This window comes from Limanda limanda, chromosome 3 (genome assembly GCF_963576545.1).
Source record: "Limanda limanda chromosome 3, fLimLim1.1, whole genome shotgun sequence".
Classification (NCBI taxonomy): Eukaryota; Metazoa; Chordata; class Actinopteri; order Pleuronectiformes; family Pleuronectidae; genus Limanda; species Limanda limanda.
The window spans coordinates 18,977,300-19,000,890 of record NC_083638.1 but is presented as its reverse complement, the minus strand read 5'-3'; the positions used below and the strand labels follow the sequence as shown (position 1 = coordinate 19,000,890).

The following is a 23,591-nucleotide window of genomic DNA, read 5'->3' as shown; positions in this document are numbered from 1 at the left end:
ACTTAGATGACATAACACATTGTTAGTGATCCATTCATTCACTGCATCTTCTTAAAGGGCAGCAGTGTGAGGTTCCCTACAACAGTATTACCAAAACTTACACCATAAAACATTAGTATTCATTTCACACCCCTTACAAAAACAACACAAGACAACCTGAGTTGACCTTTTTTTAATGAAGAAGTCATTTCATTCAAATGAATGGAAGCAGTAGACACAGATATTAAATAGAGGCAATTGCAAAGCAATCATCCAAGATATTATTGGGCAGAGAGGTTTCAGCTGAGGGTGAGGCTGCACACCTGTAAAGGTCAAAACCCATTTAATCACTTTTTCAGATTGCAGGGTCGAAACACACACGCCCCCCACATGACAGAGTCGGATATTGCACAATCGGAGCCATCAAGTTGTCATGATTAAAAGTGTTGCATCAGGATGATGCATCTGCCATTTCAGGCAAAGACCCGAGTGCGATTGCCGCTGCTGTTCCCCAAACACCCAATATAACAAAATAAAAAAAATGGAAGAGTGACACTTTACCTAGAACTCAATGGATGACATTTAAACTTTCAATTCAGGTCGTCAATGATGCCAAATTATGAATACAGGTTTGATTCACCTGTGTATTTCTTCCTGTGCTATTCAACACATAGCAAGGGAGTTACGTGCTATTGTATGAATGTAGGGACACCAGTTAAGAAAATGTCATTGCATGAGTTTCATCTAATGTATCAGCTCAAAGAAACACATCAGGCTTTACAAAATGGCTTCCAGTGGTACTGTGTACACTGTACACAGTTTCTGATCTTAAACTCGTTGGATGTGGCAACTTGGAAACAAACCCTATTCCCTAGATAACATGTAATTTAATGTTTGATAAACTTTTGTATACTTGAGAGTTTATATTTCTTCTTTTGTCCTGATGGGAGATTTCCACTGGCCACACATCACACCTCACCACTGTCAGCCAATAAAAACCACTGCCAGCCCAGGGAGCGACAGTCAGTCTAATCAGTCCCCAGGTTGGTGCTTCAGTAATCAAACGCTTCGCTGAAGTTGCGTTTGTGTACTCCTCTGCCGGCACCGACGCCGCCACCGCTCCTGAATCCGTTGCTGCGGCCGCCACCTCCCCCGAAACTACGTCCCCTTCCGCCTCGGAATCCTCCTCCTCCTCTTCTGTCGCCACGGTTACCATTGCCAAAGCCTCTGTCGCCGTGGTTATTGTGCTGCTTCTCCTCCAGATCTGGGAGCTCCTCGGCGGCGGAAAGTTGCCAACGGCGACCATCCTTCCAGCCCTCCTGTTGAGAAAGGGAGCAGGGTGTAAATGATTTTGACTTAAACTAGAATATTTAAATTTTACGTTGGAGAATTCAGACCACCGCTCGTGTGAACAGATGGGAATTTTCACTGTCGTCCTCACCGTCATAATCTTGACTTTGTCAGCTGGGATATCGAAACAAACTCCCTGTTGGAAACACAATATGGGTGAGATGGTGAGTTTTTCGGTTCTTCTGCCTTTCAAAGAGGTCAGTCTCTGTACATGCTGTGCTCTACAGAGAGGTACTTTAGTACTTTGCCAACAGACGATATTTTATTGTGTATCCAGAGTTGCTGAATTTACTTATAAACTGAAAAGTACAGTCTTTGCAATATAAATTACCAGTGGGTTTCTCACTGCATAATTATCTTTTTATGGAACTGGAGGCCTTTTTTTTGGCAAGGCACTAATATGGCCATTAAAAAAAACATTCATTGGACCATTTGAACCAAATTCAAATAATCAATACTCTTCATTTAAAACTGTAGACAAAACATAAAATATTCTCTGCCTGGTGCAAAGATTCCTCCAAAGCCTGCTCATGCAGTGAAAGGTATCTTTTGTTGAAAGCTCTTATATGAACACACTCAATGCCACGCAATGTAATGCAAAACTGCAAATAGAATGTGTCACATGTTAATTGTTCAAACAAGTACTTTTACACATAGGTACATTTTTGTTGGAGTACATACCGTTTTGCCTTTAAGGAAGCACATTCTTTGAATGTGGTTCTCAAAGTCTTCGCCAAGTTGTTCTTTGATGCTTCTCCAAGCGTAACCCAGATTATGCATCTCCTGAGAACACACCATCTGCATGGTGGTGAAACCCTGGAAATATTAAAAGGAATAATAAATTAGGTGGAAGTGGGGTTATACATCAACTAATGCAAAACAAATTAATAGAGTCCAAATATTAAGCTGATAAGCACAACGTTCTGACTTTTTGGATCATTCTATTATTTGTTTGTTTGCCCTACCTGCACGGATAGCAGGGTAGCACAGCTGCAGTGTTGTGATCAGAGACCGTAAATAAATATGAATAATGCTTCTTCACTTCCTCCCACTGTTCAGAAATGAAGCTATAATATCCTGGGTAAGAACACTGTCATCTTGGGCATTTGGAGGCCGAGGCTGTGCAGTAGTTATCAGGTGATGGTCTCATCAATACACATTCTAGACCAATCTTGAGTAAGTTGTGGCTGTCAATCCTGATATTTCACCCCATGTATAAAGCATCAAATAACTAATAAAAAACAAAGTTCAAAGATACATTTTAACATAAACCAGTGTGATAAGAAAATGTAAAATGAAGAAACTATCTTTGAGATAAATCCACTTGACATGTACTTTGAATTTTGGTTTGGTCCATGTCCCATCTAACAGAGGAGGTGGGATTTATTACTTAAACCGCAGCCACTCGAGGTGGCGATCGAGACACTGTCATGTCATGTCGTCCTACTTTATAAAAACAAGTCTATAGTAGTGAGAAACAGTACAGCCTGACATGAGCATACATAATTCTATCTACCAGCTGTGTGTGAGGGTGAGCAATGGTGCTATTATACTGTGGTGTGAACAGTTTTATTGTTGCATACACTTTATGTGTGTGTATATGACTTACAGTATCAGAGTTCAGCAGTGACCTCTGCTCCAGACTTGTGGCTCCAGAGATGTGGGCAAGGGCAGCAGCGAGTGCATCGACGGCTCCCTTCTCCTCGATCAGCTTCTCAGCTGAAGCTCTGAAGTATCCAATAGCTGTGACCGGAACTGAGTCCAAAAACCTGGACACAATGAAGGAATCTGACACTTAATTCTGCGCCATAAGGAAATAGGTTTCACACTGGACAGTATCATGATAAAGATTTCAGTGGGAAAGAGGCTTTGAGGAGCCACAGTCTAAAGTCTACGTAGACACTAAGCCATGCTCCTCACTTGACAGCGTCCTTGCTTGATGACTTGATGATATCATTTGAAGTAGGAACGCCAACTCGTCTGAATGTGATACCCTGGATGGTCACAAAATGAAATGCAGTTTAATAGTCAATACAGAGACAATTGATGTAGTCAGAATGTCTGAACTTAGTTTCCTGGTTCATAAAATCTTTTGTTTTCACACACTATTTGATGGATTATTGATAGTTTCATTCTTTCTCTACATCTTTGTCCATTTTCCATACCATGTGTAGCAGAGATGTGACTAAAAGATTTATTTTATTTTGGTTGACCGAATACAAAAGGACATTTACCGCTTTGTTTTCTACATAGCGCAGCTGGTCTTCCTCTTTCCTCTGGTAGAAACAGATGCAGACTCCAGCCCTGCCTGCTCGGCCTGTACGTCCTGAACGATGGATGTATGACTCCACATCCTGACAACAACCACAGAGACAGCAATATTTTCAGAGAAAGGAAATGCAACAGGCATTTATGATTTTTGTATTCACCGAAAGCGTAAGGTAGTGTGCAGTAAACACATATCCACAAAGAGGAAATTCTTAATACTCAAAATGAAATCAATCAGTGTGCTTAAGTGCACTGCCAATGTTTTCATATTATATTCAACAAAATCAGAAAGCATACAAATGCTCAGTTTTAAATGTATTTACCAATTTGAGTAGAATCTAAACCTTAGAAATCAGTGCATATTCACTTATCTAACCACTAATCAATGGCAACAGTCATACAATCTGGTTAAATACTGGCAACATGTCTCACCTTGGGTGGAGAGCACTGGACCACCAGGTCGATTTCAGGGATATCTAATCCACGAGCTGCAACATTGGTGGCAACCAGGACCTCGAAGGTCCCATTCCTGAAGCCCTTCAGGGTAATCTCTCTCTGTTTCTGAGGAATATCACCATGGAGGGTCTGTGTACTCTAAAAATATAAAACAAAAATAAAATGAGACATGAAAGAGAGAATTTTCTTGCTTCATTGTAGCTACTGCTTTCCATTTCTACTGGACTGTATCAGAGGGAAAATAAGAAACTCTCTTAAACAATATTTGAAGATAACAACAGAAAAACTATAGCTTACAAATGAATGCTTCTTAACTCGCAAATCTAACAAAACTGGTTACTGTGTTACATGACATATCACACTTAACTGTGTAAAGGTGTAATAAATCGGCACTGTGGCTATACATAAAATGTCATGAATTAGGGGTGGGCATTATGGGCCATAAAATAGTTTCTGTGTATTTTTTAGCCTTAGATATTCCATGGCGTCTTTTCATGTGGGTCTCTAAAACGTTGGTATCACACCCAGCCCAATGTGTGTATGTATAGGTAGGAGTGTATATGTACTTGTTTGATTGATGCGTTCATGGAGAGTTCATTGGCTTCTTTCTTTGTCTCAGTGAACACGATGCTTCGGCCGTGTCTGCCACTGTAAACCTGGATGACATCACCGATCACGGCTGCGCGCTGGGACCAGTGACAGGCGATGGCCAGATGCTTCGAACGAAATGAGGAAAGAGAGAAAGAAAGACATTTTCATTTATCCCGCTGGCAGACTAACTCCATCTAGTCCACTGATGTCCATGATAAATACAGTAGTTTTATTGCAAATTAACTTGTGCTTTCCCGAGGGAGATAAATGTGAACTTATTTTACTGCCTCAAATACTTTAATCGCACCTGCTTACAGGCAACTATAAGAAATCAAAGCCTTGGAGCTAAAAATTCTGCAATGCTTTTTAAATCCATCACATATCCAATGCCCCCATCACATCCCGTAGCCCTTTTTACAAACACATGCAGACTTACCTCCACAGTTGTTGCAGCTTTCTGAGTTTTCTTGCCGATCAGGTCAACATGTTTGCATTCTGGTCTCATGTATTTCTTGGCCACTTGGTAGACCCAGGCAGGGCAGGTGGCTGAAAACAGCAGCGTCTGGGGATTGGCTTCGCCGTCTGATGACACACACACAAAAACACACCAATGTTGTTATGTGGGGGGGGGAAACATTTTGTATCTAAGATAATCTGAGAATCTATTCTTCCAAATTTATTTCACAAACCATCACACACAGATTTACTTTACCTTTCTCATATGATGTAGCCAAAATTTCTTCAACCTGTTCTGCAAATCCCATGTCCAACATCTGGTCGACTTCATCCAGAATGACATGCTTCACCTTTGACAGGTCAAGCTTGCTGTTCTGGAGATGGTCTTTGATACGGCCGGGGGTTCCAACCAAAATATCTATACCATTACGGATGGCATCAACTAGACGACGGAAGAGGAATAGAGAAAGTCAATACATAGTAAGTGTAATTATGGTGTGTATTTTCAATGTTTTGATATTTGCTTTCTCTGTTAAGAAAAAGCATCTTTGATTATTATTTTAAAAGATTTATTAATAAATGTTATTATTGATGAACTGTTCATTTTACAAGTATGCTGTTGAAAATGTGTGTCTATAAGATGTATTCAGGTCATCCTCGAGTCTCAGTGAATGTTTGTACCAAATTTGAGGATTTCTGGAGATATCGTGTGCACAGGAATGGGGGGGTTGTACGGGCAGACGTACGATCAACCCCAGAACATAATGCCTCCAGCACCAAGGTATAAAAAAATATATATCAGTTGACTTTACTAACTCCTGTTTCCGCTTAGCCCTGTTAACTCAAAAGCCTCTAATATGAATGTGAAGACTAATGATGAGCACTTCTATGAAAAATAAAAGTTTTAGCATGAGACTTACTCTGTGGGTTGTATGAGCTGCCGCCGTAGAAACAAGTGATGGACAGTTTGTTGGCGACGTCTTTGAAGTCCCTAGCAACCTGGATTGCTAACTCTCTGGTTGGAGTCAACACCAGGACCTACAGACACACAGAGAGGAAACTCAGTCTTAAATAAACACCATGGAAACTGCTGCTGAGACTGACAATGATGCTAGTCTTCAGTGCCAAGTGTGCGTGAGTGAGTGTGATTCTGTGTGTGTTTGTACCTTGGGAGCTCGGCCTCTGGTTGGCGGCAATGAATCCCTCTGGATCTTCTCCACCAAGGGGATGGCAAAGGAGAAAGTCTTTCCTGTTCCTGTTCGAGCTTGAGCGATTACATCTTCTCCATCAAACACTGGATTAAATGTCTTCACCTGAATGTCAAACAGGTAGGTGACTCCCCGAGCTGAGACAGAGAGAGAGATGGAGGAGGGGAAGAAAGTGGCATTAGAGAACAGGGAGATGGTCATTTTTTAACTCAGCTCCAAAGCCCATTGTTAACTCTCCACGGAACAGTTTCAGTACAAAAACAGTTGTGTCTCTCAATCTATGGACAACTTTGAGTCAATATCAGTGATCCACATATTTCAAATCAACATACTAAGTGTGAGGTAGAGTGTGGTCCCAACTTGTTGGGTCCTGACAAGTCTAGAAGGGATCGGTTTCAGAAAAAAAATTTGAAATTATATTCAGGGTTGGGTCAGATTCAGTCACATTGGTTGGGCTATCTGAGAGTGTGTTCGGGTCGACTATGGAGACTAAAACGCCAACTCATGGAATACACCTCTGCTCTCCAGTTTAAGTGGTTAAAAATGAATGATGATGTAAATATGATGCTTACCTTTCAGTTTATTGATGGTGAAGTCGGAGATCTTGAAGTTGGAAAAGGCCCCTTCCTTCTGCTCTTGTGTTTCCTAAACATATAAATACAATCAGCCATGCAAGTGTTTTCTCTCTACAGCCGACTCCAACGTGCATTCATAAAAAATAAAACAATAATAACGTAAAGACAGCAAAAATATCCAGGTTAAAGTTGAATGGCCCTTACAAGCTAATTTAATCAAGTGGAATAATTTTAGTGAACCTTTAGTGGACCCAAAATTAGTTGGTTTGCAATTAACATGTAAGAGATTTGTTTCTCAATTTAGCCGCTTCTCGTGAAGAGAACCCACACCTTTAGACAATTCCATGAATCTCTAGTCTTCTCAGAATATCAGTCTAATTCTGTTTCACACATTTCTTGAATCATTTCAGTCCTACCGTATCTTTCTCGTTGTCACTGGCTGACTCTTCACCCGATGGTAACGGGGTCTGAACAGGGGTGTTCAGGGTGGAATGTCCATTGGTTGCTGCCTCTACGGTTGCTTTCTTTTGCTTCATCTTTTTCTGGAGTGGAGAGAGAGTATAACCAGAGAATGTGTATTTATATTCATATTAATGAATTGATTTTCCGTCGGGAATCACAAAGATCATCCAATGTGTAATTCAAAATGTAAAAATAATAAAGCACTGACCTCTGTGTCTCCTTCAGTGTTCGTCTTAGTCTTCTTCTTCTTTGGTGTTTCAATACCGTTAATGTTGTCGTTAAGGTCTGTGACCTCATCATTGCCGTTCACTTCGTGTCCTGCCAGCTTGTCTTTTTTCTTTTTCTTCTTTGGTGCTGGAGGTTCACAGTCTGGCTCCTCCTGCTCCTCCGTCTGCTGCTTCTTCTTCAACTTCTTGTTCTTGATCTTTATTTTTACAGAAACGATATATCAAATACTGTGCTGCTACTCAACCCTTGTACTTCAAATATCTGTTTTCCACGTATGACACTGCATTGAATTTTATAAAAACTAAGATGACGTCATTCTAATAAAAGGTCAAATTATTCCTCATGTAATGTCAAAGTTATTTTACTATATACTGGACTACTTTAATGGTTAGTTTGGTAACAGAGAAAGTGGCTATCTCTCCCGTTCTAAAATCTCTACGCGCTCCCTGATGGGCCTTGTTGTTGTTATCCCAATCCAACTTAAGATTCTTCGAACTGTTGCATCAACCGATATAAACTTTCTGTCAGTGTTGACTAGTTATCATAACTTTTAATGTTAATAAAATAGTGGTAAAAGTTATCAATAATATCAAAATAAGAGTATCAGAAGTAAAGTCGTGGAAAGAGCAGTTCCACACAACAATGCAACCCGATCTTATTGTGAGTGGATCCCGGAGTCATGGAAACATCAGTGTCGCAGAATAACGTGAATCAATAGTAGCTGTTACAGTTATGATAATTTAAACAATGCAGCTGACGAGCCCAGCTGATCGACGCGCATGCGCAAACCAGCCCAGACACAAACACGTGCATGTGGTGTTTTAAAGGCGTCCATGCTTTTTCGGTAACACGTGGAAGGAACATGTGACTCACCGCTAGCCAGACCCTAGCATAGATGGTCTTAACATGGTGCTAGCATCTCAACAGCACTGGTTCACAGCCCCTCGCTTTAACTACACGATGGCAGCAGCGTTTCACACCACACAACACATTGTTATGTTTGTCTGCTAACAGTAAGCTAGCCGGGCGGCCTAGCTTCCTGGTTAGCACGTTCGGCCACATGTTGTCAAACAGGGAGCCGCCGGGAGCGACGTGGATCTCTCGGTGTTTCTCGGTGTTCGGAGCCTCTGATCTCACCTTCAGGGCTTTCGCCTCGCTGACGGTGTCCATCTCCGCCTCCTGGACCAGATCCTCGGTGTCAAATACGATCTTAGACGGCATTTTTCTTCCTCGATGTTTCCCCTCAAAGCAGACACACTGGCGACTCCACGGACGCGCGGATGGAAAGGAACGCGCAGGGCGGCCCTAGCGGGCGTGTGCGCGCAATAGACATAGAAATAGAAGCGGTAGACAGTGACGAGAAGAGCAAATACTTTCAACTGTAGCACAGACTGTAAATCTGTCCAGGAACCGCTGTGTCTATACTTCACAGAATAACTAAAAGACAAGCTGTTTCTTGTTAGGATTACAATACGAGTGTGATAGAAATATCAATGAGGTTCAAATAAACAAGGGTACAAATATGTTATATTTTCTAAAAATAATAATAATAACAAGGCAAAAAGATCCTTTGATCTTTGACCACTGTCACTGCAGGAGTGGAGTTTGCTTGTTTATGGCTCAGCATCAAAGGATTCATGGTCCATGTATGTTCGCGTTACAGAACATCGTGTTTTATTGGCATGTAATCAAACTTTGACGTCACACCGTGTGACGAAAAATCGATCTGTGAATAGCTTTTAATCTCCATCTTGTTGTGAGGACACTCATCTCAATTTGAAGTTGATCCGATGAAAGCCCTGGTACAAGTACATCAAAGTAAAAATGTGGAATATGGCCAAAATGGCCACTAAATGCAAAATAGCAGGCTTCCTGTTGTGTTTTTCTAATTGCACCCAACACTTTTTTGTTTGTCTTGTCATGATACACCTGTATATTGATTTTTGTGAAGACCGGTCAATGTGAACACGTATCCCCCAGAATACGTAAATTTTCACCACTTTCTAACTTTCTGCAAATTTTGGTAAGAATTTGAGCAAGGTAAAGCCCTCAAAAAGCCAATTCATTTGCCTGAATAATAATAACAATAATAATAATTTTTACAATTTCAATAGGGCCTCATCTGACCGTTGATGTCAGTGCTCAGGCCCTAAATACACATGGCAATATTTAAATACATAATAAGAAACAAGCAAAGACTAGTCATACATTGTAGGTTATATAGAGGTTATAGCTTTTTTGAGGGTGCAAATAGCCCCTGGTCCATTTAGGGCAGAGAGCATGTTAAGGGGAGGATGGAACGCTGTCCTCTCAAAGGAAACAAGCTCTGTTAATCTCCCCTAACCATGACCCTTAACTCCAAACTAAACTAGATTCTAACCAGAAGCTGAAAACCAAGTGTCAACTCTTAGACTGCCCTTAGAAGTTGTGAAGACTGGCCAAAAATGTTCCCAGACAGGAAACACTTATAATGTTCAGCCCAAACAGCATGGCACCTTATAAAACCATACGCTGAACAAAAAAGCTGAGAAATTTTTAGGTTTTGTTCTAAATTTATATTTGAACTTGAAAATGTAATCATAACAATTTCAGTAGACTTCAGTTGATTTTTTTTAAACATTCAACAGCATGATAAGCACTCATTCTTTGTGTCTTTCCATCTTTCTGTCAGTATAGAGTATGTGTTTGCCTACTAGTTGATCTGTCTACCTTCTTATTTTGACCTTATAGTCATATAAGTGCATATGTGTTTAAGTGTTTCCTTTTCGTATCTTTACTTCTTATCCTTTTTATCACATATTTTCAATTCACAGTGGACATTTCAGTGGCCTTCATGGGTGTTGAGCTGCCAGGTAATCTTTGTGCTTTGTAGTAAATGAGAACAGTTAGAGGGTATTTGTCTTGTATTATCTACAGCACATCACAGCAGCTTTCTGTCTTCGGCAGATTATCATTACAGTCATTGTATAACCCTGGTCTTATCTCTGTGTTAGTATTATCCTGTCTGAGCTTATCAGGCGACAGAAACAATCAGAAATGACCCCATGTGACTTGACAGGTATGACAATAGAGGCTTTTAGAGAAATGTGATTCACGGCCTTTCTATAAGTTATTATGATTTAATATTTTTTATTATTATTATTACTACTATTCATTACACATAGGCAAGAAACAAGAAACATTTCAGGTGTTCAGGGGAAGAAAATAAATAAAATAGTAAACAAAGGATAAGATAAATATATTTCAATAATATACACATATTAATCGTTCAGTTATGCTGACTCCTAACATTATATTTCCTATTTTTTAATGCGTAAAGTATACGATTTATTTCTGTCCATGGTTGTAGTAGGTTTATATTAAAAAAAAATATATATCAGGCGACCGGAGCGTCTGCGTCATATCTATGTTCTGCGTCAAGTCTTTACGGCAGTGTCGTAAAGCGCAGTGTTGTTGCTGAAAATTTGACCGGTCGTCCTCTGATTTGAGTCTCCAGTCGTCGTCCTTCAGGCAGACGCTGCTCCTCTCTCGGCTGAAACACACCACAACACAGCGTGCAGCCATGGCCGGTGTTATCGTTAAGAAGTCTTTGGACTACATGAAGAGCAAAGACTTCAGGGATTATTTGATGAGGTTTGTATGAGACGTGTATGTGTTAGCACCGCTTGACGTGCATGCTAACGCTCGTTAGCCTGGTGGCTACATGAGCTGCTAGCTTCTGGTAACTTTTGGTAATATTTAACAACCAGGCTGATACTTTAAACTCTGTCGCCAGTTCCACGCATTCCCGTGTTTCTGTCTGCTGTGTTGAAGGATTTTCTCTGTCAGGACACTTGTGTTCGAAGTGGAGCACGGAGAGAACCTGTCACTCCAGTTTGGATACAGAACATCGACATGTGGATGAAGTAGTTTTTATGCTTTAATGCTAAACAACACTAAAGGGGACATTGGCTCAGTTTGTCTAGAAACAACATGTACAAGTCATACTAGGTTAAGTTTTAATAACAGTGTTGAACTGGGTGTGAGCAAGCAGAGAATCAGTTCCCATTAACTCGGACCATGTCGAGGTGGTGGGTTAATGTGTATGTGTGCTCTGGTGATGTGTGTCCCTGCAACAGATTTAAGCCAAAACTCTGAGTGACGCAAGAGGTCGTCTCTGTTTACATAAAATACAGTTTGAAAGTCAAACAAATGCACTTAACCTGTGGGTGAGCCTCAGAGGCTCTTTATGATGATGCTGGTAAGGCACCCAGCGTCAACTCTGGCTTCCTGACAACACCAGACTGTATTGGTGTTGTGTTTTTGTCATCATGTGTATCCGGTTGTCTTATCAATGTTAAGCTAGTTGTTGCCCAATAAATATGGACCAGTGCCGATATAAGGGAATAGAAAATATTTCATGACAGATATATCGAGCAGCATACATGGATATATTGAAAGAATTTGGATTGATTGCAAGGATGTTGTCAAACCCTTGTGACAAGAAATGTCATTGACTTATATTCAATAGTTAAAACATATATATAACCACAGCGCTATAAAAATACAAATAAATATAAAGAATTTCAATCAGGAAAATAAGAAATATTGTTTACATAACATTTAAACTTAAACACACATGCTTTTTGCATTGTTTATACGCACATAAATGTCTGTTTAAAGTGGCATTAGCTGTTCTGTGTCCTAGATCATTCAGTATGACTTATGTGTTTTTCCTTTTCTCTTCTATGTGACCCTGGATTAATAAACAACATTAAACAGCACGGTAAGCACTCATCCTTTGTGTCTTTCCATCTGTCTGTCAGTAAAGAGTATGTGTTTTTCCACTGGTTTATCTGTCAACCTACTTATTTTGACTTTGTAGTCATACCTTTCAATATGAGTGCATGTGTGTTTATGTGTACAATTTTCAAATCTTTCCTTCTTATCTTTTCTCTCACATTTTAAATTCACATTGTGGATGTAACTGTTGAGAGTTCACAACTTCATTGTCCTGTAATTCTGTTCTGCTGTACAACAAGTATACGATGAATGTTAGTAATATAATTTGTCCATGTGTGTGTTTGAATTCAGCATTTCTGGGGTCCTATCGCAAACTGGGGTCTTCCCATAGCCGCCATAGCAGATATGAAGAAGAGCCCTGAGATTATCAGTGGAAGGATGACATTCGGTAAGAGACACAGACAGATATACAGATAAACACAACAGTACAACTGCATGGCACAAAATACCCACACCTGTGTTTTACATATTTAAGAAGGGGTAAGAAGTGTCCAGGATTTGATTTTAGCTACAAATTTGATTTAATAAATGTCTTTTGTGTTTCCCCCCCTCTCAGCTCTGTCCTGTTACTCACTGCTCTTCATGAGGTTTGCCTACAAGGTGCAGCCACGCAACTGGCTGCTCTTTGCTTGCCATTTGACCAATGAGTCTGCACAGCTAATCCAGGGCGCTCGTCTCATGAGACACAAGTAAGTCACTCTCCAGTCCAATGTTTTTTTGTCTTTGTGGACAAGGGGATTCATAATGAAGAGGATGTCTAAACACATTTTTTCATCCCTGGTTACTTTACTGTCATGTGCTAAAGAAGGGATGCTTGGACCATGTTTTATTCAGTTCGTTCTTTTTGAGCAATATTTGCCAATACATTGCAGATACTGCAAATATTTTTTTGTTTATATTGTTATGGCAGCTTGTATAGCAGACCAGTATTATGGTGTACTTTGACTGCTAGATTATGCCACCATATGCCCGGCTCTGCCAGGTGCAGCATCTTTAAAAGGGACAATTCTCAGAAATAGGAAATTTCACACATTATCTACCCACCACTATGCCGACGGAGGGGTGGGGGAAGTGTTTGAGTCCACAAAACCCTGTTTACCCCAGGCTGAGACACAAAAAGGGTTCTGTTGAACCAAACACTTCATTAGCATAGTGCTTCTAGTCTACAGTCTTTAATAAGTTGACTACAGAAAATTCCCATCCTGTTATTTATTATGCCACCTGACTTGTCTGCAAATGTCTATGATCGTGTACAGGTGGCTGATCAGGCTACTTCTTATACTGTTTACTTTAATGTGTAACTTGTGTGTTTAAACAAAGTTTGTCTCACGTCACCTTATTTATGTCTTGTATGTTCTCTGTCATTTGTGGCAGCAAATATTCAATGGCCAGTTTTTTTTAACCTGGTCCTTATTTTACCACCAAGACTTTTTCACTTTGACTCAATATTTCAATGACTCAAGTTAAGAGGAAACACTTTCTTCTCGGATACACTCCAGTGGAGAAAGTTTAACCTGATGTAATGAACATGTTGTTGATGTTAGGAAAATAAGACCTAGGCTGAAAATAAGTGAACTTTACCGTAAAATTTAGAGAATGAGTTTGTTATTGACTCGTATGCACTGACTGTCTCTGCATTATTTCAGCATGGAAAAGAAGAAGCAAGCTCTTTCTCAGTGACAACGTGAAGCAGATTGAGAAGATCCACTTCATTATGGCACCATGCTGTGACAACAGCCAACTAAACCATCAAGATTTTATCGATTAATTTGAACCGTGGCACTTACCCCATGAATTTACCACGACTCATCATCCTCATGAAGTTTTGGTCACTTTTTACGATACAGACAGAAAAAGCCAATGCTTTTCTCAGTGATTAGGGTCAACTGCTGTGATTTATTTTTAAATTGTTTGTTACATCAACATTGCGCACAAAAATATATTTGAGGTGAATGTACACCAAGCTAACTAGCCTGATGGTTACTAGATGCTTTGCACAGAGAATCCACTGATCATTTAACACTTAAAAATGAGGCTAGAACAATCATTATGCTCAGCCATAACATTTTAATAAGTAATTAACATGTTCAACATATTTTACAGAGAATTTAACCTTAGTTCAGTATATGGACTTCATTCATTAACCTTTACTGAAACACAGGACACACACAGGAGAAAGATACTGTTGCTGTACATTGAAAACAACATTTGAGGATCTGATTGGACATGTTTTACTGTTGTATGATAATTAATGATTGCATAATCAAATGTTTAAATTATAAAAACTTAAATGTTTGTGTTTTTATGTGGTGCAGCTACCCACACACTGTAAATCATTATCATTAGGCTGAGGTCACCAATATATAATCCTACATGACTGGAAAGACAAGCTGCCTCTGTCAGTGCTAACCAAATGTACCACATGCATATTAATTTATTGTCATTGTACACTTCACGTTCTCTTTCCCTGATTCACAATTTTGATTCTCTGTGTTTGTTAAATAAACTGGCTCTAACCAACTTGAACACAATTGACAGCTTTGATGACTGTTTTTCTGATGTTGGACTTTGCGACTGTAGTTCTCTCATTATTCTTGTCTGTTTGCTCCATGATGATTATTACTCAGAGAACAGGCAACCTTTGCTGTGTCAGATATTTCCTAAAGGGGGCCCCTGCGTCGTGTTTACACTCAGCAGTTTGCACTGCAACCTAATGCCCTGTTAAATTAACACTGCTCGTGAAACTTTTCGAAACTTCATATTTATTTGGTTATTTCTCGTATGGCCTTTCACTTTCACACAGATTACAACAATTTTGTGATCTTATATATCCAAACAATTAAACATAAAGGTTCAGTGTGTACGATTTAGGTGAAAGGGATATTGGCAGAAATTGAATATAAAATAATCCTAGTGATGTCTTTACAATTGGGTTTCATTTTAACTGTATGAATCGTTATCTTACCCTAGAACGGCCACTTTATATTTAAATATTGCATATTTACATCAGGAGCGGGTCCACTCTGCGGAGGCCGGCATGTTTTTTTTACAGTAGCCCACACTGGACATACTAAAGACCTTATGAGATTTTATGACAACTGAACGTTTCCACCGGTTCTCTTTCATATTTGGAAGGGGAAGTTGTAAGCACCAGTAGATATCAAATGAATTCTGCACACTGAACCTTTAAAAAGAAGTTAAAACAGTATTGTAGTAGTAGGTCCAGTTCCAGATGATCAATCCTTAAGTGCACATTTACCTCTGAATTGTTCTTATGTAATGGAGTGGATGTGGACATTATAGAAGCGATGCCACGTTAACTCCAGCAGGTGGCAGAAGTGCGACGGTAGCCACAGACTGTATACAGACACGAGCAAGTCGCAGCCGAGCGTCACAGAGGAAGAAGAGGAGCAACATGGCGTCGCTGCGCAGTGATGAGTGGAGAGCGATCTGCGACAGATTCACCAACGCCCAAAACCTGTCGGAGGTGGAATCACGGAAAGACCCAGAGAACGAGCCGTTCCGCTCCAAGTACCAGGCCCGGGAGCTGCTCCGGGAGATCTACTCCGCGCTAAAGGGCTTCGAAGCCGGGGACGGAGAGGACCAGGAGGAGGACCAGGAGGAGGAGGGCGGCGGCGAGGAGCAGCGGCCGGAGGAGCAGCCGGTGGACGGGCAGCGGGAGGATGGGGTCGGGCAGCGGGGTATCTCCGGTGACTCCCCGGCCGGGCTGCGGGCCGCTCGGCTCGGGGCGGTGGAGTACTACCTGGGGGTGAACCACGTCGACACGGAAGAGCTGGCCGGCGGGCAGGAGCATCTGAAGAGCTGCCTGAAGCTGCTGGGAAGATGCTCCGCCTCCTCCCACAACGTGTCGCTGTTCATCAACGCCCGGGTAATGGTCGCTTCAACACGAATCAAATAAAACCGTCCATGAGCCCAGCAGCAGATGTTTTTACTGAAAACAGGAAGAGGCATACACACATGTTTGACTTCAGATTCGAACAATACAGACGATGACATCAGCCTCTCTGTTGATGTCCGGTAGCTGGTGGACTTGTCTTAGCCCCAGTCTGTGTCTCTTCAGACAGAGACAGCTGTGTTGTCCTGTCACATGATCTCTGTCTCTGCCCGGTACAGACGCTCAGCTGCCCAGCTCACACATTAGCTTAGTCACCATAACAGCTAGCTTAATGATAACTCAATAGCTAATGTGGCTATCGGCGAATTGCTAATAGTTCAACTGTTAACGTTCATAAAAAAAACTGTTCAATACTCCAGTGTTGTTGAAACAGGAGCTTTACTGGCCTTTCAATATCCGTCATAAAGACCTGGGTGTCGGTCCTAAAGATGCTTCGCCAAGTTTGTTGTAGTATCTGAGTCTGGATCCTTTTGACAACCCTAATAGATTCTGACTGAGATGCTGCTTCTGATCCACCAGCTTGGTCTTCTACTTCTAAAGGCAGCGTGCACCACCTCTTCCCGTTTGCACACAGTCCAGCTTATTATGGGTCATATATATACTGTATGAACAGCTACAAGAATCCCAGTAAAGCCATCACGTTGTTAGTAGAAGATTCATCTCAAAACCAGATCCCAGTAGTAGTAAGAGATCAGTTGATCAGATGATATTGATCACGTGTGCTGTTTGTTTGTGTCCTCAGAACCAGCTGGGCATCCTGTCGGCCGGCTGGGACGAGACGGAGACAGCTCAGGGATTCCTGGAAACAGCAGAATCCATCTACCTTCGATATATGAAGGAGGTGAGTTTCATCTAGTGACTGCCAGATTTATTAATCATTGTTCATTGGTCTCTCCAGCGTCAAATCATTCATGTGTCTGACTGTTGTTGTTGTGTTTTTGATGTCAACGTTGTGTACATGGCACTTACACGGCACTTTTTATAAACGAAATTTGCTCTTGGTAGCCATAGTGGAGCACTTTTGCATGCAGCCTATAAGTGTTACTCCTGAGTGTTTCACCTGCTCCTGACACCAGAATTCATTCTGTTTTCTTGTCTTCCAGGATGGCAGTCCTCCCACTGACATGGCGGAGTACTTCACTACTGAGGAGAACCTGCTGACACATCAGGAAAGAACCAAGAAGTAAGCTGTAACCTCCAGTGTCCACATAGAGACATGTGCACACAGATCTTACCTGCCTGTAGTTATAATCATGTTGTTACTTTACTTTACCTTCTTTACCTTCACTACATCTTTACTCTTCTACCTACCAGGTTTGAGTTGGCCTACACTCATACCATGTACTACCTTGCTCAAGTCTATAAAAACCTTGGTGAGTAGGACATTGTTTTTACAGAACAGTATTTACTGTTTTGCTCATGTATGAATACTATATCAGAAAATTATATAGAAGCTCCAGAATCTCCATGAGCATCCACTGGTTGTTGCAGAGTTTATGAAGATTTAGGGATTCATATTTATCTATGTGAATAAAATGAAGTGGACACATTTTATGCTAATGGTTATCCTTATTTATTTAAATTGTTATAATTTGTGTGTTTTCTCTTTCAGGTCAAAATGAAAAAGCCGCCACCTACTGTCACAGCACCCTGCAGAGACAGTTAAAGTTAAAAGAGTTCAGTCCGATGGAGTGGGCCCTGAACGCTGCTTCACTATCACAGTATTACATCATTAAGGTAAGGCTGAGATTGATTTTTATAGATTAAAAACAATTTCTTTAAAACCTAAAATATAAAGACATTTGCATGATATGAGACAGAATGTTCTACTGCTTTGATTTTAATACCACAGTTTCCGCTACATGGGAAAGTTCCAGTTTCTCTGTGGTTCAGTTTTACAGTATATGTGTGTGTGAATGTTGTAAGGGCCACTACATGGAAGGCAGACATTGCCTCTCAGCAGCTACTGTCGTAGCAGGTTTGGCAGGAGAGGCTCCTTCTGAGGCTGCAGCACAGGAAAGTAAGTATAAACATTTTTAATTAAAATAAATATTTACATAGGATGTTTTCGTTGTTTTTCAGGACTGATAACACAACTGTGAGCAAAGCCTTTGAAGCCGTTTTGGCTCAGCTCAGTTTAAAGCAAGTTTTTCTAACTGTTGAATATCAAGCATCTGTATGGTGACAATTTCTAGCTTCATGAAAATCCACAATTCTCTTTCCTGTGTGTCACAGTCCACACCAGCAGATGCACCGTGTGAATAGAAAACTCTAAATGTTTGAGTGTTTTTAGATGTTGAAGTTGCTCTAATACACAACTTCAATCTTGTTTCATTGATAAGACTCCACGTTTTTTAACTCCTGACTCAAGTAAGCTTTTGCTTATGACTTTAGTCTCACATACTTTTTCTAACCTACACTGTGAATTTCCAATTTCATTCAGTATGGACCAGAACAAAACAATGATTTGTGTGGTAGAAGTTTGAAGTTTATTGTGTTTGTTCAAAAGTGTAACTTAAATGAAGATCAGACCACATTTGAAGACATCTTTATACATGAATAGGTCATTTCAAAGGGCTTACTTACTTTTCCTTACAACTCTACACATTTCCATCTCTCTCCTGACTCGTCCTAACGTCTCTCACTCCTTCTGTCTGACACAGGTGAGACAGAGAGTGAGTGTAGGGAGCAGCTCAGACAAAAGAGAGCAGATATTGCGAGATGTTGGATCAAATACTGCCTCAACCTCCTGCAGGATGCTAAGAAGCTGCTTGAGGTACTGCATGATTCTGCTTGTGTGTGAAGACGTGTGCGCCTGTGGCTGTTTTACATTAATAGTCTCATGACTGGGACACGGATCACATGACTTACACTCCAGTCTTATGAACAAACAGCAACAGCCACAGTGACTTTACAGAAAGAGCAGCACCCACCGAAACATCAACATTATCAGCAGAAACCCCCAAGAAAAAAGATTTTGTTCCAAAGATTGTTCACCTAAGTCTTAGCTAAAGTTAAAGGATTAAATATCATTACATTAACAAACCTTGATATGCATCTTTGCAAATTATCTTGTGGCTGCTCATGCTTACACAATAATTTAAAATAACGTGTTTTTCACCAGGACAACATTGGAGAGCTGGATACTGATCTTCAAGAAGATTCGAAGAGAGCAAGACGACAAGAGGAGGAGGAGGAAGAGAAAGGCAGGAAGAGCGCTGTGCTGTTTGGCTCTGAAGACACCTTCGACTCCATCGCTAGCCTGGAAGAAAAGGTCTGGATATTGTGTTAGATAATAATTAGACTGCTGCGAGCAATGTCAACTTAAAACTGTTGTTAAGGAATATTTTATACTCCTTTATTGATAATGTGTTAATTCACAGGCTCATAAGTTGAATGTCATGTTTATGTAAAAAAAATAATGGATAATGGATAAAAAGCCAAATTAACTGAGAACGTATGTGGCCAGAACTGAATAACCAAGATGACTGCATTACTAGAGGGCGCCATTCTACAAATGGTTTAATGACTCATTACAGTTGATAACCTCAAATGGTCTCCTTTATGTTTCCTAGGTTTGTTGTTTGTGCCCATTGGACTTCACTGAGGCCAGAGCTGTGTTTCTAGTGGGACAGAATTATGTCACACAGGTATACTCAACACACACACGGATACACACTGTTGCACACCGTCACACACCATCAGGTACAGCAGATGAGCTTTAAAAGTAAACATGAATTTAGTGAAAATTAAGAGACACAAAAACAGTGCTGTAAAGGTCATTGAGATTGAGATGTAGTGGGCAGAGTGTGGAACAGTGTTGTGGTGTTTGGCACTGTTGCCTCACAGCAACACGGTTCCAGGGTAATGTGTGGATTTTACATGTTTTCTCCTGGCACTCCAACCTCACCCTACAGTCCAAATATATGCAAATTGGGGTTATGTTAAAAGTTGGATGGATAATTAATGGTTTGAAATAAGTAAATGCATGAGTGTGAATGTACCAAAGCAGAAGACAAGCCCATTGCACTGCACTTGATCCACTCATCTGTTCCTTACTGTTCTCAAGCACATTCTCTCAAGTATTCTTCCCAAGAAGCAAACCACTGGGTTGATAAATTAAATATTATTTCAAATTATGTTAATTATGATAAATTAAATATTATTTCAAATTATGTCAATTATGTTTCGATTTGATTATATCCAACTTTGAAGTAAATTATTCACAGTGACAAAGGCAGTGGGCGCAGACAGAAGCCACCAGATTTATTGTGAAAGAAATTCTACATTAATTATGAATTTAACAGAGATAGTTCTCAGGCCAGAGCTGCCCCTCAGAAACTTTTGTGTTTCTTCATCCACACAAGTTTACTCCACACAAGAGAGAGCAAATTTCAACTGTGATGGTGAATCTGAAATGGACTGGCTCTTTGTCTTTTACTGATCTGTCTTCGTGACTGTCTTTTGAAACCTTTGATTGTCTCTTGCAGGCCAAGGAGTACTTTCAGATGGATGGATATGTGACGGACCATGTCGAGATTTTGCAGGACTACAGCGCTCTATTCAGGGCCCTAGCTTTCTTTGAGGAGGATCTGGAGCGACGCTGCAAAATGCACAAACGAAGAGTTGATATGTTAGAGACCATCTGTAATGGTACCGAGCTCATTTTGTCCCTGAGTCTCCACTTTGTTTGTTTGGTCCTTTTGAAAATTCACACAAGATCGAATTCAGTTGAAAAAAAGATTGAATAACACATTCTGTCTTTCTTTGTCTCCCCCTGTTTTTCTGTAGACTTAAATTCCCGGTACTACCTAATGATCCGCAGGCAGTTGATGTTTGAGTTGGCAGAGATCTACAGTGAAATGATGGACCTGAAACTGATGCTGGCCAACAGACAAGCTGATACAGAGTCGCTAGATAGCCACACCGTTAAGAAATTCAACCACCTCTGCTCTACATCTGCAAAGTGAGTGTGTGTGTGTATGATTGTTGTACCTATGAGTGTCTGACAAATCTCTGTTACTCAATCTGACTTATTTGTTGTCTTCTCCTCTCCAGGTACTTCCAGATGTTCCTAGACTCTTTATGTTCTCCAGAAGGGAAGGTTCCAGAGCACCTGGAGGAGGAGGTGCTCAGACCAGCTCTGGTGGCTCGCTTCAGAGTAGCCCGACTGTACGGCCGCCTCATCAGCTCTCCAGCCTCTGATCAGCTGGAAAACCTCAACAAATCTCTAAATAACTACAAGTATGAGTATAAATATTTCTTAAATTAGGTAGATAGATACAAAAAAAACTTCTGGGCTACATATTAAACTACAGGATGACAGTAATAGATTGATAAAATAGGTTAGTACAGGAGAAAGAGGAAAATTGAATAAAAGCGGATCTAATTAGTGGACTAGACAGGGAAGTTGAAATTAGTTAAAATTAGAAAGGCACACATTCATGAATTGAGATCAGACACTGCCAACGGTTTACATTAAAGAAAAAAATACATATTTTGTTCGCAAAGTCAGGATCATTAGCAAGATCTGCACAAAATGTCACCTGTTCATAGACATTGGCACTTGAAACATGCTTGATTGTTTTTTTTAGAAAGATCTCAACATAATTTTTCCGGAGAAGCCTTGTCTCACACAGTTAAAGAAAATAAAAACAATCCTGGATCCGCTTCAAAATAACCCACCTCTTTGTGTTATCCTGATATCTCACTCATCAAAACATAATCTCTCTGTCTGAGATGATGAATACAAGGATGTGCTCAGTCTAAATGCAGCCAGCTGCCATGTTTATTTGAGTAACGTGTTGATTCTCACTTTCCCCCTCCACCTGTTGTCTAGGTACGTGGTGCAGTATTGTGAGTCCCATCCTGAGGCAACAGCCACTGTGGAGACGGAGCTGGAGCTGAGTAGGGAGATGGTTGGTCTACTCCCTCTCAAAATCAACCGGCTCAAAGCCCGGATGGCAACAAACAACTCGTTGGTTGACTAATTAATCCATCAAATTAAATTAACCACCTTATAATCTGTCAGACACTCTCCAACAGTTTCAGTAACTTGATGGTAGATGGATTCACCATCTTGCTCCCTGTATATTTATTTGTGATCTTTTTATGTTTTTTTCCCAGTGATTATGCTGCTTTTACCATCGGACACATTACACTCTATAAATATGTGCTTTCCTCTGTGTAATAAAAGGTAGTCAGTTTCACTACCATTTCAGCCTTTAACCTTGGTTACTGTGGCCATACTAATAACAAAAGCTGGTGAGCGGTAAAGAGGGTATTAACTCTGTACCACCAACAGGCTGCTTTTGCTCCTCAGAATTCAGACGCTGCCGCTGCACATCAGCAGAAATAATCCTCCTGCTAGCACACGACTAGACAAAACTGATGTTGGTTTATTAGACGTCATAATTTGCATGATGCAGGTTTTATCCAGTCAAACCTGTGTAATTTATTATTGTCATTGAGGAGTCACACTCTGTACACTAGACACTGTATGTAATGATATTAAACCAATGAAATATTACACCCTAATGGTTCACCCAAAAATGATAATTCACTCATGTACTCACCACTATGCCGATGGAGGGGTGGGTGAAGTGTTTTGAGTCTCAGGGGTAAACAGTGTTGCAGCCAAATCCAATACAATTCTAGTAAATGGTGACCAATTCTTCAGTGCAAAAAAGAACAAAACAGAAAAGAACATGAAGTGCCTCCATACGGCTCCTGTGGTGTCATCAAAGAGTCCGTAAGCCCCGACATTCATTTACACCATGTTTTTAGCCTAATTGTCCTCTGTGATCCACATGCGAACGCAGCCCCACAGTAGGATAACATGACATTTAGGCTAAAACTCCAAAAGTGTTTTGTGGACTCAAACATTTCACCCACCCCTCCATTAGCACAGGGATGAGTAGATAACAAGTGTTGTTAACGTTTTCTGTGAACTATCCTTTTAAGTCAGGGGTCAATGTGCTGCAGTGAGGAGCTAACTGTAAAAAAGATCCTCGGCTTTTCATCTGTTGTATTTCCACATAAGAGAAACACCACTTTGAATTTAATGACTGCGAGTAAAATGCTTAATTTATCTCAGTGTAGTTTGAGAAGTTGTTTTTCCACATTGTTGAACTGCTTAATGCAGGGAAATGTGTCAAATGTTGTCCAATGAAAACTGACTGTGACTATTTGAAGGTGTATAATAAATAAATCAAGTTACAGAATACGTTTTTTTCTTCTGTAGTTTTTTCCTTAATGTTCACATATTGTAACACTGTTATTTACAATTATCACACTGTGCTGACAAGTTAACGGGGCACA

General features: G+C 40.5%; 3 protein-coding genes across 3 annotated transcripts; 2 read left to right on the top strand and 1 right to left on the bottom strand.

Moving 5' to 3' along the window:
- Positions 1-157: 157 nt before the first annotated feature.
- On the bottom strand, positions 158-8,853 carry ddx21 (DEAD (Asp-Glu-Ala-Asp) box helicase 21). The gene is made up of 16 exons (XM_061067697.1): positions 8,711-8,853; positions 7,554-7,769; positions 7,300-7,425; positions 6,881-6,953; positions 6,267-6,445; positions 6,021-6,138; positions 5,357-5,542; positions 5,081-5,226; positions 4,620-4,769; positions 4,030-4,191; positions 3,564-3,683; positions 3,250-3,323; positions 2,939-3,098; positions 2,011-2,145; positions 1,421-1,465; positions 158-1,298 (listed from the first exon to the last, which is right to left on the bottom strand). The coding sequence occupies exons 1-16, from the start codon at positions 8,792-8,794 to the stop codon at positions 1,032-1,034; spliced, it is 2,241 nt and encodes a 746-aa protein (XP_060923680.1). The 5' UTR covers positions 8,795-8,853; the 3' UTR covers positions 158-1,031.
- A 2,168-nt stretch (positions 8,854-11,021) lies between these two features.
- Positions 11,022-13,048, top strand: mpc1 (mitochondrial pyruvate carrier 1). Its single transcript, XM_061067851.1, has 3 exons — positions 11,022-11,210; positions 12,647-12,743; positions 12,912-13,048. Exons 1-3 carry the CDS (start codon positions 11,136-11,138, stop codon positions 13,046-13,048), a joined length of 309 nt encoding a protein of 102 aa, XP_060923834.1. The 5' UTR covers positions 11,022-11,135.
- A 2,711-nt stretch (positions 13,049-15,759) lies between these two features.
- kifbp (kinesin family binding protein) lies at positions 15,760-23,496 on the top strand. Its single transcript, XM_061067793.1, has 13 exons — positions 15,760-16,244; positions 17,014-17,112; positions 17,375-17,454; positions 17,586-17,644; positions 17,884-18,008; positions 18,198-18,291; positions 18,935-19,047; positions 19,396-19,545; positions 19,847-19,921; positions 20,762-20,924; positions 21,063-21,237; positions 21,330-21,515; positions 22,111-23,496. Exons 1-13 carry the CDS (start codon positions 15,771-15,773, stop codon positions 22,259-22,261), a joined length of 1,944 nt encoding a protein of 647 aa, XP_060923776.1. The 5' UTR covers positions 15,760-15,770; the 3' UTR covers positions 22,262-23,496.
- Positions 23,497-23,591: the final 95 nt, after the last annotated feature.